Source organism: Mytilus edulis, chromosome 3 (assembly GCF_963676685.1).
Source record: "Mytilus edulis chromosome 3, xbMytEdul2.2, whole genome shotgun sequence".
In the NCBI taxonomy this organism is placed as follows: Eukaryota; Metazoa; Mollusca; class Bivalvia; order Mytilida; family Mytilidae; genus Mytilus; species Mytilus edulis.
This window is the reverse complement of record NC_092346.1, coordinates 81,494,738-81,513,687: the sequence shown is the minus strand read 5'-3', so window position 1 is coordinate 81,513,687 and position 18,950 is coordinate 81,494,738. Positions and strand designations below refer to the sequence as shown.

Sequence of the window (18,950 nt, the reverse complement as noted above, 5' to 3'; positions counted from 1 at the left end):
ATTGTTTAATAAAATGTAAATAAAAACAAATGAGGCTATTAACTGCGGGCACCGGAAGTTAGGAGAAATAAACAAACTGGAAGACCTCGTGGGAAGCAGCCTACCAGGAGACCTAGCAGTAATAAGAATTTCGTTTATTTTCAATGCATTTATGTTTTGTAGAATCCGTTTCTTTCAATATAACTGTTGAACAAATTGATTTAGCTTATTGTCATAGTTTTAATATTAATATTATGTTAGAATTTCTCAGACGTTACTGAACCAGTCGACCGTAAGTCGTTTCGGCCAAACTGCAAGTTCGGCCATAGACGATACACTAATTCATTTACATAATCATAATATTCAAAAACTTAAGATTCATGTGGACCCTTCGGCTAAAATGACTGCATTTTCACCTCAAAATTTACTGTTTACAGACAAACCTGTGCATCTGTTTCAAGGCATACATTGTATAATGTAGCATGCCCTAGATAAATAGAATTCAAATACATTGTATAATTTAGAAAATTCAGAACTTAACTGGATTTTGTAGTGCAGAAGATCATAAAATTAACTAACAGTTGAGTTTCCCTTGATCATGTTGATATGGTCCATCCAGGTACATACATGTAGTTTAAATCACCAATTATTGTTAAGTATCTATTAACATTGTCCATCTATTGTCAATGTCACTTCAATTATTAACAGTAGGGAAGTTCTCAAAACTCTTTTCCAACTTAGTTTATTTTGGCACCTTCTAGAGGAATGAAAAAAAGTGCACTGCAAAATCCTGTTGTGTTTTTATTTTTCTAAAACATAAAACCCATTTGAAATTTATTTATCTAGGGCATGCTATGCCTTAAACTTTTACAGATGCACAGGTTTGTCTGTACTCAGAGTGAATTTTGGGGTGAGAAAACAGCCATTTTAGCCAAAGGGTCCACATGAACCTTAAAAAGTGTCAGTGACAATAGTGATTTTGACAAGACCACTTACTGATACTTATTACTGATTCTTTTGTCAGTTATTGCTCTTTTAGTATTAGCTTATTTTGAAGACCCCTTTCCATCAAACTCAAAACCTCAGCATGAGCATGATAACATGGATATGATTCCTTTATTTCGGTTTAAATGATTTTTTTGGTCGAGATATAGTAGGACTATCAAATGCTTTTGTCGGAGCATCTAAATGACTGGTTCTTCTATTATGCATGATAAATGTTTCACCTCTTAGTACATGTAGCTGTGTGAGTCTGAATTCTTTATCAGAATAATTCAATGATATGGTTAGGGCATGCTCATATGACCATGGCACACTGATAATTGATGGCCCTTGCTTCACCTGAAACAGCTTTATGTTTTTGTTTGCCTTTCAACAAAAAATATAGTAAAGCATTGCTTTTAATTTGGGCTTGATCCTTATCCTCTTCATTGTCACTTGAAGAAGTAGGGTCAAAACTGAAAATTGATCTAGAGCTGCTTAGTAAGCTCCTTAGCCAGATTTATTTGTATTCCTTAACTGATTCAGTTATGGCTGCTTTACTGGTTTAAGTTAATTTTCTTATTGTTCTTGGCTTTATATATATTCTTGAAGTCTTCTTGTCAATACTTGATGTTTCTTGCCTTCAAGGAGTGTGTGTTGTTCAGGCTTCAGCCAAGTAATATCCTCTTCAAATTTTTTGTCTTGAATTGTTAATTCTTGAATGGTTTTATCCAGTTCATTCACAACATTGACAGATATAGGAATTTTTTGACAAACATAAGCACTTGCTTTTTTTTTTAGATTTAGCAAGCTTGTTATGCACATTGTCGTAATTTCTGCTTCTTGCTATGTTTTTGTATAGTTATAGAGCCAGCAAATACGAATATCTCATAAAACTAGTAAATACACAGGGTAATAAATAAATACGGCCATCAAATCTGTTGTCTGTTCTCTCATCATTGGTAGCGCACGTGAATAAATAATCAATTGTAAAAATGATAGGTTCATTAAACTTAGATATATTTCCATACATGTTCAATATTCTAACATCAAAATAATATTAACAAAGGGGGCGAAGCTACATAAATAGTATTCTTTCTCTTGACAGTCTTGTTTTTTCGTACGGGTCAAATGGGATATCTAATAAATTCTACAATAACAAATAGTTTTACGGTAAATAAATGCAAGGCATACAGCTACAATGTATCTGTGCTTCTTCTTACCTCTTAACTATAACCCTTACTCATAATATCAACTGCGAGGCATACAGCTAAATGCGCTGCTTCTTACCTCTAGGAACCCCACGGGATGAGCCTTGCTGCAAGCCAAATGTAAACACAGGAAAGACTGACAAACGTGACGTTGCACTGGTATTTATTTGAAATTCCCAGAAGTAAATATTCTAAGCAGGAAGAAAAACATAACGTCAAACACTGACATAAAATATACGAGTCCTCGACTCAAAATACTTATAATAGTACACTTTTATGAATAAACAAATCTAGACATATTAATTCTTCCAGTTCAGAGCTCACAAATGAACACTTTTGGGTTCACGCTTAAAATATTGACCCAAAGGTAACAGTCTGAACAATACATGACAAAGTTGCTCCATATACAATGTATGACGTTATTGATACATCTAATAACATAAAAGTAAAACGTACGTTAATTACTCATTCAGTATGCTAAATTCTAGAAATAACTTCTGACAAACTCTCTTAATACAATAATAACAATATTTCTTTACTTGGAAATAACCAATATACACATTTACAACACATATCAAAAGAAGAGAAAATAAAACCTTTTAAATGAATCGGAGATTTCCTAGAACTCTAATTTCCATCAGATGTAATATGATAAAATGTGGCTGGAACATGTTCTCTTTTTGAAAACCATTTGCACATGTTACCTAAAACCCAAATGAAGTAGCAAGGGGACAAGTCTAGTTCAAGGCATTATCTATTAGCAGTGGTGTATCTAGGAATTTTGAAATGGTGCAGCTATAATTCTATACAGGGCACTCCTGCTTCCTAAACCCATAAAAACTGAATGTCACAAAATAGCCCAAAAGTGATGCTTAAAATGGTGCTAAATGTGGTGTTATTACACAGTTAATCAATTTATCAACAAATGTTCAATCATAAATGCAAATTATTCTAAATCTTGAAAACAAATTTATCACCTGAGAAAACAAGGTAGTTTACAGTACATGATATTTTGTATAGAAAAAAATTCTTTCAACCTCTTTAAAGGAATGTTAGTAACACTTTTTTAAATGTTAAAGTGTATATATTAATTTATTCATTACAGGTTTTGACTTAGAACAATGGCTAATAATTCCTATTTTGGACAAGTGCCCCAGCAGTCAAATCAGAACTATACATATCAGCCTTGGGGTAGTGGGACTGCATCTCAGCAACCGTCTAAAAATTTTTCTGGCAACAGTAACCAACAGCCGTATCAGCAGTATGGAAATAATTTTCAAAGAGGCAATAGTAATGATGGAAACTGGTATCCAGGAAATAGCTATGGACCAAACCAACCACAGAATATGAATCAAAGAGGAAATTATTATCAAAACAGAGCACACAGTTCAAATAATAATTTAAATCCATCTATTGGTCCAAATTTTGATAATACACCACCTTCTTCCAATTACAATTATGGACAGCAGAATTGGTCAGATTCTGATTATGGAAATGCGTATAAATTTTACAGTGGTGGAAGTATAAATACATATGGAAGTAGTGATAGTTATTCCCCTCAAAATAAAAATTTCTCTGGTAATAAAAGGGGGACTTTCAATGAGAGACCAAACCAGACGATGATGGGAAACAACAATCAGAATCCATATATAAGAAATAACCCAAATTCAGTTGGCAGTGGTAAACAAAATCCATTTATAAGAAACAACCCAAATTCAGTTGACAGTGGTAAACAAAATCCATATATGAACAATAATCCAAATCAATTTGGAAAGAACAATATAAATCAATTTAATAACAAAAATAGCCATCAACATAATCCATTTGGAAACAGTAATCCTAACCAGCATGATCAGTTTGGATATGGAAATACAAATCATTTTGAAAATAAAAACCATCAATTTGGAACTAATAGTGGAAACAATCATAAAAAAAATCCCAAACAGATGCATAAAAAGCAACAGAAACAGAAAAAGAAAATGAAGAAGGCAAGTTTACATTTGTAGCTATAACATTCAAGGTTGGGCAAGTTAAGCTATAACATTCATTCAAGGTTAGGTAAGTTTAGCTATAACATTCATTCAAGGTTAGGCAAGTTTAGCTATAACATTCATTCAAGGTTAGGCAAGTTTAGCTATAACATTCATTCAAGGTTAGGCAAGTTTAGCTATAACATTCATTCAAGGTTAGACAAGTTTAGCTATAACATTCATTCAAGATTAGGCAAGTTTAGCTAAATATTCAAGGTTAGGCAAGTTTCATGTTTGGCTGTCATGAGTTAAAAATTTCATTTTAAACATTATTTGATTGCAAGTAACACAATATAGAGAACCTGGAAGTACCACACTGTCACATCTGTTGTTTTAGTAGATAAATATTTAATTACAGTTTATATGATTATCTACCTTTTTAGAGGTACAAGAAATGTAATTCATATTGATAATTGTTATCCATTTAGTCATCAGTTTGAGTTTGCTCACCATTATTAAAATATTTTCATCAGTAGATCCCACAATATTCTGTTTTTATCTATTTTAATCTTCATAATAATTATTTTTGTTTTGTAGGAAGAAGTTGTCAAGGGAGATAATCCAGAAAACAACAAATTTTACTGTGACACATGTGACCGTGGATTTAGTCAGGAATGTCAATACACTGAACATTGTGGCTTTCATAAACAGGTATAACTCCTTACAGTAATGATTTAAATTTCAAATTATTTATATTATAGATGGTCTTATTATTTTGTTTTAATAATTTGTGGGACAAGAAATATTTATGATGACAGTACATGTAGTTGATTTCCTACATGACCTAATAAAAGTAAGGCACTTAATTACTCTTCAATAAGTTTGGGACTTTTTTATCGATTTGGCTTCCTCTACAAATAATCTTTATTTGGTAAAAAGAGGCAATCTGAATTCTAACTTCATTCAGATTTGCTAATTTTCTAAATCCATATCTGATATAAAAAAAAAATGAAATGTTTCAGAATTTTATAGGATAAATGATCGAGAGGCCCTGTAGAACTTCACATGAATCTAATCTCTGAGGAAATGTGATTCCTGCTCCAGAATGATTTTACTAAATGAAATATCTCTAATAACCTTTAATATTATAAATCTGTTCATTAAACTCATGTTTTAAATTATTTGGACTTCAATAAAAATATTTTTTGTATTTTGTGTCCATTGATAATTTCTATTGAACTGCATGAGATTTTAATTGTTTTGTTTTAAAGGGGTATCCTTAGACAGTAGTATTATATAAATAGCTTGAGCCATCCTCAATCAATTAAATTATAATTCTTTTACTTACTTATCATCTTTCTCCTCCTGAACATGCATGAAATATTTGCCACTGGACGTTAAGCAACCAACAATCAATCAATCATCTTTCATGATAATTTGATTATATTGTCTAGTTTAATTACAGTTTTAATGTTAAATTATTGCAGTGTTCCTATACTGGATGTTCCTTTGTAGCTGCTCCAAAACTTGTCAACCTTCATGTTCAGATGGTAAGTAGTTTATGTCTTAGTGTACTATATTATTCATGTACACTGTTCCTCTTTCAGGGCCGTCTGATTTTCAATATAGTTAGTTCATAATAGAATAGAGAATGGCAACTTGGAATGTGTCAAACAACCTGAGCAAACAACTAACTAAAGCTAGTTATGAGTTTTCAATTCAGCAAGAGTAGTTGAATGTACTGAATCACCATGATAATTAGTATTATTTAAATCACTAAAATGTACCAGCACCAAAGCAAGAGATGTTATTCAAAATCCAGCTCAGGAAACTTAAGTAATTTCAGTCTTTGTCTGCTTTAAAATGTCGACACAACATAAGACATTTATTTTGTATATGAAAGAAATGTATAAGAAATACAAAAAATGTGATAGCTTTTGATCAATTTTTATCACAAAAGGGACCAAGTTAAAGCATTTATACTACTATACATTTATATATGGCATGATAAGTTGATGGAGGACATAAGTCAACAATTGTTAAGTTTTCTTCTTAAGTCAATTTTAAGGGAACTTCTTTTGAGTTGTGATAGGTCAACAATATTTTCTATAAAGTTACAATCAGTTTGATGACTGTTTCAAGTCCCTGCCCCTAGGTCATGGTCCAGTGTCTGAATTAATTAGTAATTTCAAATATAAGTTTTCTGCTCAAGAGAGTTTGAAGGGAAATAATTGTGATAGATCAATGATATTTTCTATTAAGTTGCAACACTATCAGTAAATAACATTTTTAAGATTATTTCGAGGTCCTACCCTGTGGCCTGTGAATCATGATTCAGTGACTTTTAATTAATTAGTAATTTTCAATGTTAAGTTTTCTTCTTAAGATAGTTTGATAGGCTCTACTTTTGATAGACAATGATATTTTCTATAAAGTTGCATAACTTTCAATCTTTCTCTGTGTGTCATAATCCAGAAAATTTTAATTAATTTAGCAATTTTGCTGTCCATCAGATTGGGTTTTTTTCCTGATTTTCTTCAGGAAGTGGCACATATTGCTGTGTCAACAATTTATTAAGATAACAAGTGTATAAACTAGACTTAATTATTTACCAACGCTGTAAAATATGAAACCATGCAAATAACTATTCTGTATATAATACTGTATAACACAGATATTTGTAATTTTCCAGCAACATAAAAGTGGACTAGCTAAGAAGATTTGGAGTGTTGAATCACAGGATGATATAGAAAAATGGAAAGAAGAGCGCAGGCTGTAAGAAAATTTGGAGTGGAGTATGGGTGGATAGACATTAAGATATACACCATTAAAATCTAATAACAGTGAAAAAATCATTGAAAAATGTTATAGATTTGTTGGAAACCCCTTAAAAGGCAAAAATATATGGGAAACAATTTTAAATACTGTATAAAATGTGAGATACAAGTTAAAACAAAGGCTGTAAATGTTGGTTGCATCCTGAAATATTAGAAAAGAATTTCAGTTGTAAAAGTTACACTTGGAAAGCCAGTAGAACAACCAATTTCTTGCCATCTATTAAGTAGCTAGTTCAATATTATGTGATACTTTTTATACAACAGCAAAAAAAAATTTAAAAAATTGGTCGTATATTGGTATCACGTCGTCGTAGTCAGCATTGTCCGAAGATGGTGATTTATGGATAATAACTTTCGTATAAGTAAATAGAAATCAATAAAATTTAAACACAAGGTTTATAACCACTAAAGGAAGATTGAATTCTTGGGGTTCTTTGATATGCTGAATCTGAACATGCACCTAGATTTTTGATTATGGGCCCAGTTTTCAAGTTGGTCCAAATCGGGGTCCAAAATTAAACTTCGTTTGTTTACAACAGAAATTGAATATATGGGGTTCTTTGATATGCTGAATCTAACCATGTATATAGATTTTTGATATTTGGGCCCCGTTATCAAATTGGTCCACATTGAGGTCGAAAGGGTCCAAAGTTGAGCTTTATTTGATTTCATCAAAAATTGATTTTTTTTTTATATATATATATATATATGCTGAATCTAACCATGTATTTAGATTTTGGATATTGGACCATAATAGGTAAATGTCCAATTTAAAATTTTTAAGTTCTTAGACCACATTCATTCTGTGTCAGAAACCTATGCTGTGTCAACTATTTAATCACAATCCAAATTCAGAGCTGTATCAAGCTTGAATTTTGTGTCTATACTTGCCCCAACTGTTCAGGGTTCGACCTCTGCAGTCGTATCAAGCTGCATCCTGCAGAGCATTTTATTGTGATCTGTCATTAATATTTAACCATATTTACAAAGTGAAAACTGGTTATTGATTTGGGGATGTACAGCGGGCAGGCAGGCGGCAGCCAAATGTTGTCCGTGCATTTACTCATGAACCGTTCAACCAAAGCTTTTAAATTTAAATATGTTGTAGTGACAACAAAATGGATGTCTAGTTCAATAATGTCTATTTTGACTTTTACCGTTCAGGAGTTTTTGTTCTTGAAAGATTGAAAAATGACGTTTCCACTCGTGTCTGTGCATTTGCTCATGAACTGTTCAAACAAAGCTTTTAAAATTTTAAAATGTTGTTACTGTTGACAAAATAGAGGTCAAGTTTGATATTGATGATTGTAACTTTTACCATTTAGGAGTTTTGGTCCTTTTGATATTTACAAATGGCAAGACACAAATAAATGTTAAAAAATCTGGTTTACTGTCATTCTGACAGTTCTTGTTCAGTATAACAAAGATATGCAGTAAAATTAGGCTATTTTAGATAATTGTTATACACAATGCCGTGGTAAATTTATTTCAGGAAATTTCCAACAACTGTAAATATAGAAAAGAAGAAGGCTATTTTAGAGGAGAAGAAATCAAGAGGAGAGGTTCTAGAGACAAAATACTTTGGGTAACTATACTAGTTTCCTTTGACTGGTATTACTAATATAGCATAATAATTAACAGGGGAAGTGTATAGAAAAGTACATTGATTACTTTATTTTGTTAGAGGTTGTGTTCTCAATTAACCCTTTATGTCATTATATTATTTTTTTAATTGAATAAACTTATTTGTTGTGTATGTGAATGAAAATCTCAATGAGACAGCAACTTAACAACACAAGTTAACCATAAAAGACATCTTGATGTATTTATGAAATTTTCATATGAAATGAATGAAACCCTACTATTGGATATCCTTTTGCTTTATCACTGATATCTGGTTTAGTTAAACCAAAGACTGAAAATTGGTATTTGCTGCTTCTCTGCTTCATATAAGGATGCAGTAAGTACCAGCAATAGCATAACATTTCTTGTTGGAGACTGTAACTGTATGGATGCTGGCGGATCAATGTTAATCATACCACAAACCCTTATATAGTTTGTTAAAAATTTGGCCAAATGTGTCGGACTAGCACATACCAGTGTTCATATTCATATCAAATTAACTTGTTCTCTCCATGATGCATTAAATATCTGCCCTGATCTGTATGTAATGCTATACCACAACTCTAGAAGTTTAGGCTATGTAAAAATCACTTTAATAGTTTGTCCATCTGCCCTGATCTGTATGTAATGCTATACCACAACTCTAGAAGTTTAGGCTATGTAAAAATCACTTTAATAGTTTGTCCATCTGCCCTGATCTGTATGTAATGCTATACCACAACTCTAGAAGTTTAGGCTATATAAAAATCACTTTAATAGTTTGTCCATCTGTTTCTCCAAGTTTAATTTCATCTTTGCAAATTTATATCAAAATTACTCATGCAAGATATATTTCTTTGTCAACAGTTTATTAGTTATTATTTGTATCTTTTATTGTTGGAATTAGACATTTCTCTGAGAAATGATTATTCAAACCTTGAGTTTCAAAATGAATAACTGTTGTTTTATGCTCACCAATTTAAGACGTCCTGAGGCTATACACATTCAGTTGAAAGGTGTTGAAAGTAGATATTTGTCTATCTGTTACTTGAACCATTTACTTCTATACTTACAGGAAAATGAAAGGGAAGAACTTCAATGGACAACAAAATGATGGAGATGATGCCTGTCCTGGAGACAAGAATGTAAGAGGAAAGAGAAACAGAAGGAGAAAGAAACCTATGATAGAGATGATGGGAGATGCTAAAGTACCAAAACTTGACCAGTCTGAAGGTCATGAAGGTCACACCTCTGACCAGTCAGAAAAAGATGTTGTAGATAAACCATTCATGACAGAAGAAATCAAGGCCATGATTAAACAAAGAAATACACTTCATTATAGAGCAAAAAGAACGGGGAACCAGGAAGATTGGAGTAAATACAGGATTATAAGAGCTCAATGCAGAAGATTGACCAGAATTGAGAAAGAACAACTTGGAATACCAACTCAAAGGACAAAAAGGGTTCTAGGTGATTTCCATTATCTTTGTTTTAAGACAAAATTATGAAGCATCAGTTCATTATAAAAATAAGTAGATGTGTTATGATTGCCAATGAAAACAACTTTTTAAGAGATTCAGATGAAGTAGATGTAGCAACTTTAGGTCACTGTACAGCCTTCAATAATGAGCAAACACATACCCTATAGTAAGCTATAAAAGGTCCCAATAACCTCAATTTCAACATACCCTATAGATAGTAAGCTATAAAAGGTCCCAATAACCTAAATTTAAACCAAGAAAACCAATGTCCTGAGTTATGTACCAAACAATAAATGAAAAATTGTAGAACAGACGGCAACCAACAACAACATGCACTGATATTAAATTATCATTTATTATACCCCACGCAACGAAGTTGCAGAAGGTATAATGTTTTTGACCCGTCCGTCAGTCCTGTTTCTTGTCATCGCAACTCCTCTCAAACCACACAACAGAATTTCACGAAACCTTTTCAGATAATAAGGACATACTATGTAGTTGTGCATATCGACTTGAAATTGCGATTCAATTTTTTTTCTAGGAGTTACGCCCCTTTGAACTTATTTACTTTAATGTACTACTGCAACAGTTTGTCATCGCAACTCCTCTCAAACCACACAACAGAATTTCACGAAACCTTTTCAGATAATAAGGACATACTATGTAGTTGTGCATATCGACGGGAAATTGCGATTCAATTTTTTTCTAGGAGTTACGCCCCTTTGAACTTATTTACTTTAATGTACTACTGCAACAGTTTGTCATCGCAACTCCTCTCAAACCACACAACAGAATTTCACGAAACCTTTTCAGATAATAAGGACATACTATGTAGTTGTGCATATCGACGGGAAATTGCGATTCAATTTTTTTTCTAGGAGTTTCGCCCCTTTGAACTTATTTACTTTAATGTACTACTGCAACAGTTTGTCATCGCAACTCCTCTCAAACCACACAACAGAATTTCACGAAACCTTTTCAGATAATAAGGACATACTATGTAGTTGTGAATATCGACGGGAAATTGCGATTCAATTTTTTTTCTAGGAGTTACTCCCCTTTGAACTTATTTACTTTAATGTACTACTGCAACAGTTTGTCATCGCAACTCCTCTCAAACCACACAACAGAATTTCACGAAACCTTTTCAGATAATAAGGACATACTATGTAGTTGTGCATATCGACGGGAAATTGCGATTCAATTTTTTTTCTAGGAGTTACGCCCCTTTGAACTTATTTACTTTAATGTACTACTGCAACAGTTTGTCCTCGCAACTCCTCTCAAACCACACAACAGAATTTCATGAAACTTTGTAGATAATAAGGACATACTATGTAGATGTGCATATCAACAGGAAAGTACGGTTCAATTTTTTTTCTAGGAGTTATGCCCCTTTGAACTTATTTGCTTCAATGTACTTCTGCAACAGTTTGTCATCTCAACTCCTCTGAAAACACACAACATAATTTCATGAAATTTTGTGGATAATAAGGACATACTATGTATATTGACAGGAAATTATTATTCAATATTTTTTCTTATACTTATTTAATTTCTCCAATGACAATGTGGGGACGTGGGGTATGTGAGTGTGCTCACTAAGGTTCTTTAATTTTCTTTATGATATATAAAGATAGATTGTGGATGTCATGAGGGTCTTCTATAGACATTTTTTGGATAAACGAATCAAAGAACCATTCAATCACAACTCTAGCAAGGATTTTAGATTTAATAGCGTTCTGAAAACTGTTATGTAGATTGTTCTACCATCAGTTTTAAATAATGATCAATAGAGGTAACTTTAAATGAAGACATTTTTAAGAATTTTGATGTGCAAACAAATATTGGTGTTGCAGAGTTCATTAAAGATTGGTTCCAGAGTGTGTTTAAAAATGTAAAAGTTTATTCTTTTCAGAGAAGTCTGAAGCTGGTAATGCAGAGGCTAATGGTATGTATATTACATGTTTAGAAAACATAACTAGGGTCTATGGCTTATAAAGAAAATGTAAATGAGGGTATTAATATATTAAAATGTCCACTAAGAGAAAAATTAAAATCAATCAACATGATAGAAGTTGTCAATAACTGTTTATAGTGTTTTTGTCTTTGATATTGATCCCAATCACGCTTTTTGAGGGAAAGATGGCTGTAATTGTTTTATTTTTATGCCCCACCTACAATAGTAGAGGGGCATTATGTTTTCTGGTCTGTGCCTCCGTTCGTTCGTTCGTTCGTCCGTCTGTGTGTCCTTCTGTGCGTCCGTTCGCTTCAGGTTAAAGTTTTGACCCCAATTTCATGGTCCACTGAACATAGAAAATGATAGTGCAAAGTTCAGGTTAAAGTTTTTGGTCAAGGTAGTTTTTGATAAAGTTAAAGTTACATCAACTTGAAACTTAGTACACATGTTCCCTATGATATGATCTTTGTAATTATAATTCCAAATTATAAGTTTGACCCCAATTTCACGGTCCACTGAACATAGAAAATGATAGTGCGAGTGGGGCATCCGTGTACTATGGACACATTCTTGTTTTAGTTATAGTATTGAATATTTTGCAAGATTAAGGAATTTAGGGAGCTTGAAGCATATAGTTTTTAAATACCCGTAGTCAGTATAAGAACAAAAATATCTTTACAAAACTATGTTTGATAATACCCCTTTTGGTGAAGAAGACACTTGAGTTATATTTCCAACAGTCAAGGTCACAACTGTATTTGTAAGACATGGTTTTGGACATAGTTTGGTTTTAGGATGATATCTATTTAATCATATGTCCCACTGGCAATAAACTTAGCTAGAAAATGTCCTTGGTATAAACCCTCATTGTATTTTCAGTCTGACAGTAGATCAAGTGTAAAGATAGTAGTGAAACATAAAAAAAAGAGTTTTCATTCTGAACAATATTTTTTTTAGTCATAGTTCAGACCTGAAGCAATCTTTTGTAGTCAATGTGTGTTAAAAGGAAGTAAAACTATATTTTTAAGGTCAGTGGGTCAAAAATCAAGGTCACATTTGACAGCAATTTTAGACTGAAGCAGACTTGACAGTTGATGACTTGACACAATATTAACTGATACCTTAATATTAGTAAAGTTATAGAGATTGCATCTCAGGTTGTGTGTCCATAATTGTTCTGTAATGAAGTGGGGTTTTTTTTAGGAAAAAAAGTTATTTATTTGGTGAAGAACAATATGTGGGTGACTGCTTACATTTTCTGTGCAATAACTTACAAACCTTTCAACCAATGCTTTTTTTTAATTTTTATTCATTAGTTGAAGAAACCCAATATTTGTTTGGTGTTGTGCTATATTTCCTTTATAAAAATTTTGAAGATGTTTGATTTTAATTCAAAGATTAAAACAAAATGAAATCATATTTTATAAATCTTAAAAGCAATTGGGAATACCTTTACAATTTAGATGAGTTTTTTTGCAATGCCTCATAAATTTCTTTCTTATATAAATATTTCTTATATAATATACAGATAAAAGTGAAGCATCAGTGCCTGTTGAAGAAAAGACAACAGAAAGTGTGAACGGAGAGGTAAAATGTAGCATCTCAAAAGATGAAGAAGGCCTTGAAGAACAGGACAAAGAAAGTTGGGATTGGAAAAGAGGAAGAAAGAAATATCCTCAAAGAAGAAGATCAGATAAAGCCAATAAATTTGGATCAGATGTGAGGCCATCACTTAAAAGTACACCATCTTTGTTGGAAAAGGTAAATATAAGGAGTCATTTTCTTTCAGAATGATAAATAATTCTTTTAGGAATCAACTTGAATAAAACCATGTTTCAATAAAATGTGCTTCAAGACCCAATATAATGACATCTGTTTTTATTTACACCTATTAAAAAAAAAACTACAGTTTATTAAAACATTATTTGATAGTAATACTCTTATTTGAAATAAGCGGTTTTTTCATACAATTTTCCATCTTAGATATTCCTTAAAGGTTTTACGCATTAATAAAGCCTTCATTTATTGGATTGAAATACAAGTAGCAGAACACATCTTTAAAAAAAGAATTAGCTGTAAAATTAATATTCACTAATTTGACTCAAATTCTCATATTTGATTTATAACATATACTAAAGGGTGTATCCAAATAATAATTAAATAAACAATTTACGATGCACAGACTCTATGATATGTATCAGATTTCCTGTGTATTTTAGACTAGATGCCATCTAACTAACATCAAGTGATCTTAAGTTAACATATAAGAAAAGAATTTCCCACTTTAATCTGATCGGTAAAATATGATACAAATCTTGTAAATTCTTGTAGAAAATTAATTTTGAATTTTTATATCTATGTATCAATTTTTAAGAATTCAGGCATATTTTGGCCATACATAATACACACAAAATACATAACCAATATAGATATTAGTGATATCAAAGTATGTGTTTCACTTCTTATAACATTATTTGCTCATGTACTCTTAAGGGTCAGTGAAAGCTACTACAATTACTTCTCATAACCTTTGCAAAATCCTTTTTTCTCTGAAACAACTTCAAAGATGCATGTATGTCAAGATGTGAAAATATACTAAATTAAATTTTATATGACCGCAAAATTTAAAAAATTTTGGTCGTATATTGGTATCACGTTGGCGGCGTCCTCGTCCAAATACTTTTAGTTTTCGCACTCTAACATTTTAGGAATTAGGGTCCAAAAAGGGCCCAAATAAGCATGTTCTTGGTTTTCGCACTATAACTTTAGTTTAAGTAAATAGAAATCTATGAAATTTTGACACAAGGTTTATGACCACATAAGGAAGGTTGGGATTGATTTTGGGAGTTTTGGTTCCAACAGTTTAGGAATTAGGGGCCAAAAAAGGGCCCAAATAGGCATTATTCTTGGTTTTCGCACAATAACTTTAGTATAAGTCAATAGAAATCAATGAAATTTAAACACAAGGTTTATGACCACAAAAGGAAGGTTGGGATTGATTTTGGGAGTTGAGGTCCAAACAGTGAAGGAATAAGGGTCCAAAAAGGGGCCCAAATAAGCATTTTTCTTGGGTTTTGCACCATAACTTTAGTATAAGTAAATAAAAATCTATGAAATTTAAACACAAGGTTTATGACCATAAAAGGAAGGTTGGGATTGATTTGGGGAGTTTTGATCCCAAGAGTTTAGAAATAAGGGGCCCAAAGGGTCCAAAATTAAACTTTGTTTGATTTAATCAAAAATTGAATAATTGGGGTTCTTTGATATGCAGAATCTAACTGTGTATGTAGATTCTTAATTTTTGGTCCCGTTTTCAAATTGGTCTACATTAAGGTCCAAAGGGTCCAAAATTAAACTTAGTTTGATTTTAACAAAAATTGAATCCTTGGGGGTTCTTTGATATGCTGAATCTAAACATGTACTTAGATTTTTGATTATGGGCCCAGTTTTCAAGTTGGTCCAAATCAGGATCCAAAATTATTATATTAAGTATTGTGCAATAGCAAGAAATTTTCAATTGCACAGTATTCAGCAATAGCAAGAATTCTTCAACTGCTCAGTATTGTGCAATAGCAAGAAATTTTCAATTGCACAGTATTGCGCAATAGCAAGAAATCTTCAATTGCACAGTATTGTGCAATAGCAAGTATTTTCAATTGCACAGTATTGCACAATAGCAAGAAATATCTAATTGCACAATATTGCGCAATAGCAAGAAATTTTCAATTGGAGTTATCTTACTTTGTCCAGAATAGTAGTTGAATCAACTTAAATCATCGTTTTATACAATATACAATGTATATTCACTTTTACTACCAACTAATAAATTAAAACAATCTTTACCATTCAGTGATAAAACGCACTTTTTTTAGATTTTAATATTTTATGATGTATTTAAATAAGTAGTTATTATTAGAAATTTGAATTCAGATCAGTTTTGGAATAAGGGAAAGGGGGATGTGAAAAAAAAGTTGTGGGGGGGTGTCAATTTTTCTCATTTCAGATTTCATAAATAAAAAGAAAATTTCTTCAAACATTTTTTTGAGAGAATCAATATTCAACAGCATAGTGAATTGCTCAAAGGCAAAACAAAAATTTTAAGTTCATTAGACCACATTCATTCTGTGTCACAAACCTATTCTGTGTCAACTATTTAATCACAATCCAAATTTAGAGCTGAATCCAGCTTGAATGTTGTGTCCATACTTGCCCCAACCGTTCAGGGTTCAACCTCTGCGGTCATATAAAGCTGTGCCCTGCGGAGCATCTGTTTGTATGTTCGAGTAAATATGTTTGGGACATTTCATTAAAATGGAAACTTAGATGTTGATTGGAAGTTATTGCGAACATAGTTCTAGAGAAGAAGAAAATATATTGGTAATACTATCTTACATGACTTATGGAACTGTTTAATAATAATTAACTTTACTGTAAATTTCTCTTTTAGCTCCTTGCCAATGATATCCGACATGAAAGAAATGTCATATTACAGTGTGTTCATCATGTTGTTAAGAACAATTTCTTTGGTATTGGAGACACATCATCCAAAGAGATAAATAAACAGTCATCATGTGACATGTCAGTCACCAATGAAATTAAAAGTCAGTCAGAATGTGAGACAGGACACCAGTCAGTCACCAATGAAATTAAAAGTCAGTCAGAGTGTGAGACAGGACCATCTGAAAATAAAGTTAGAAGGATAGATAACAATTGTGAATCTACTAGTGTAAAACATGTAATGCAATGTAGCAAAGACAATACAGCATCCAATGAAACAGCAGAACAGCCTAGTGATGAAGAAACGATAACCAATGAAAATACGACTGAGACCAGTAATAAAACAGTATCCAATGAAAAAACAGAGCTGCCTAGTGATGACAAAACAATATCCAATGGAAATACAGAAGAGACGAGTTATAATTCAGTAACCAATGGAATTATAGAACTGTCTAGTGAGGATAATTCAGTATCCAATGAAAAAGCAGAGCAGCATAGTGATGAAAAAACATTATCCAATGGAAATGCAGATGAGACCAGTTATAATTTAGTAACCAATGGAATTATAGAACTGTCTAGTGAGGATAATTCAGTATCCAATGAAAAAGCAGAGCTGCCTAGTGATGACAAAATAATATCCAATGGAAATACAGATGAGACCAGTGAAAATACATTAAACAATGAAATTATAGAACTGTCTAGTGACGACAATATGGAACAGTCTAGAGATGAAAATATAGTATCCAACGAAAATGCAGAGCAGGCTTGTCAGAAAAAAGTATCTAACCGACAAAATTTTCCTGGAAATCCAGGAACAAGAATGTTACTACAAAATGTACATACATTTCTCAACCTAAATAAATAAGATTTATGTAAGATAGAATAACAAAAAAACAACTACAGTTGTACATGATGTTAAAATGATTCTTCATTAAAGAAACATTCATAGAATGAAATGATCATTCCATCATTGACAAATGATTAAAGTAGCTTATGTCATTTTTGCAGATGTTTTATAATATTTTGTGAAATATAGCTCTTTGGTGAACATTTTTGGATAAAATCTGGTCATTGTAAATATGAAACTATGTCAAATGTATGTCATGTATGTATGAGTTGACTATTATTCTAATGCTTCATTGAGGTTGCAAGTCTTTTCTTCACACTATATATGTGAGTTTGATAATAAGTGCTTTGATCACAACCATGTCAAATAAAACAAAAATATGAGGTTTCATATTCTTTACTTATGTTTCATAAGAATCCAACAGACAACATATGCGAGGCATTTTAAAATTATTCTTTATATCCCAATAAAATACAACATTCATGGCTGCATGTACTTCCCATGACAAAGTCACAGCAATTTATAAGAAAACCAAACAAATAGCATGAAATAACTTGCAAGTTTATGGTTGTGTAGCATAAAAATGATGTTATGAGTCATCTACCTCACGAAGTCGAAAGGGGTCTTTAGGTTTGCACTCTATCCGTCTGTCTGTTTTTATCAGTCAGTTGGGAAATCAGTTTTCCACACTATTATACGACAAAATTTTGGGGTCATATATATTGGTATCAACTTGTTGTCAGTTGAATGAATACATTTTGTTTCCTGACAATAACTTCAGTACAAGTGAATACAAATCTATGAAATTTAACCACAAGGTGTATAACCACACATGGATAGTTGGGATTGATTTTGTTGTTTATGGTCCTAACAGTTCAGGAATTGGGGCCCAAAAAAGCATTTTTCTAGTTTCCAGACAATAACTTGTGGAAAGGTGTATTGATCTCTCTGAAATTATACCACATGTTTTCATACCACAAAGGGATGGTAAGGATTGGCTTACAGGGGTTATGGCTCAAATCGTTAAGAAATTAGGGGCAAAAAAGGGGGAAAACAATGGTTTCCATGTTAATGGACAATTACTTGAGGGTGCTACAAACAGTTTGGTATAAAAAAAAACTAGGGGTTATTCCCTGACTAAAAATAGACATGGATGGAAGTCCCTTTTTATCAACATAATTGGTGAAAAAGTATCATGTTTTTTGTATTTGGTTGTAAAAATAAGTTAATTTACTTCAATTAAAACAGGTTGAATGATTAAAATAATTTTTTTTGGCAGTGAAAATTGAAAACTTATTTGCAGCCACTGTATCTCTTTTCAGAGCAGGCGAATGTACCCTGAAGCATGAATTTTTTGAAAGACCAGATAAAAAATCTATGAAATTCATACAGTTTTGATTATAAAAAATGTTCATGTATCATGTCTTCATGGGTGTGCACATGAACTGATTTCAGTATTTTTAAGCTTAGATTGGGCAATGATTTTCCCATTTTCTCTGGATAAAACTTTTTTATACTATTAAAAGTACACTTTATTTTTATTTCATTATAAACTACAGAACATTCTGATTCCAGTGATATCTAG

General features: G+C 31.9%; 1 protein-coding gene across 3 annotated transcripts; it reads left to right on the top strand.

Moving 5' to 3' along the window:
• The first annotated feature begins 5 nt into the window (after positions 1-5).
• Positions 6-17,753, top strand: LOC139517591 (putative uncharacterized protein DDB_G0282133). Of its 3 annotated transcripts, none has more exons than XM_071308808.1 (10): positions 6-118; positions 3,277-4,159; positions 4,739-4,852; positions 5,629-5,691; positions 6,834-6,916; positions 8,471-8,563; positions 9,656-10,050; positions 11,980-12,012; positions 13,550-13,782; positions 16,469-17,753. In XM_071308808.1, exons 2-10 carry the CDS (start codon positions 3,293-3,295, stop codon positions 17,381-17,383), a joined length of 2,796 nt encoding a protein of 931 aa, XP_071164909.1. In that variant the 5' UTR covers positions 6-118; positions 3,277-3,292; the 3' UTR covers positions 17,384-17,753. The 3 variants fall into 3 exon arrangements, with proteins under 3 accessions (XP_071164909.1, XP_071164911.1, XP_071164910.1); XM_071308810.1 differs by having other exon boundaries at positions 3,277-4,163; positions 4,743-4,852; XM_071308809.1 differs by having other exon boundaries at positions 86-2,330.
• The last annotated feature ends 1,197 nt before the right edge of the window (positions 17,754-18,950 follow it).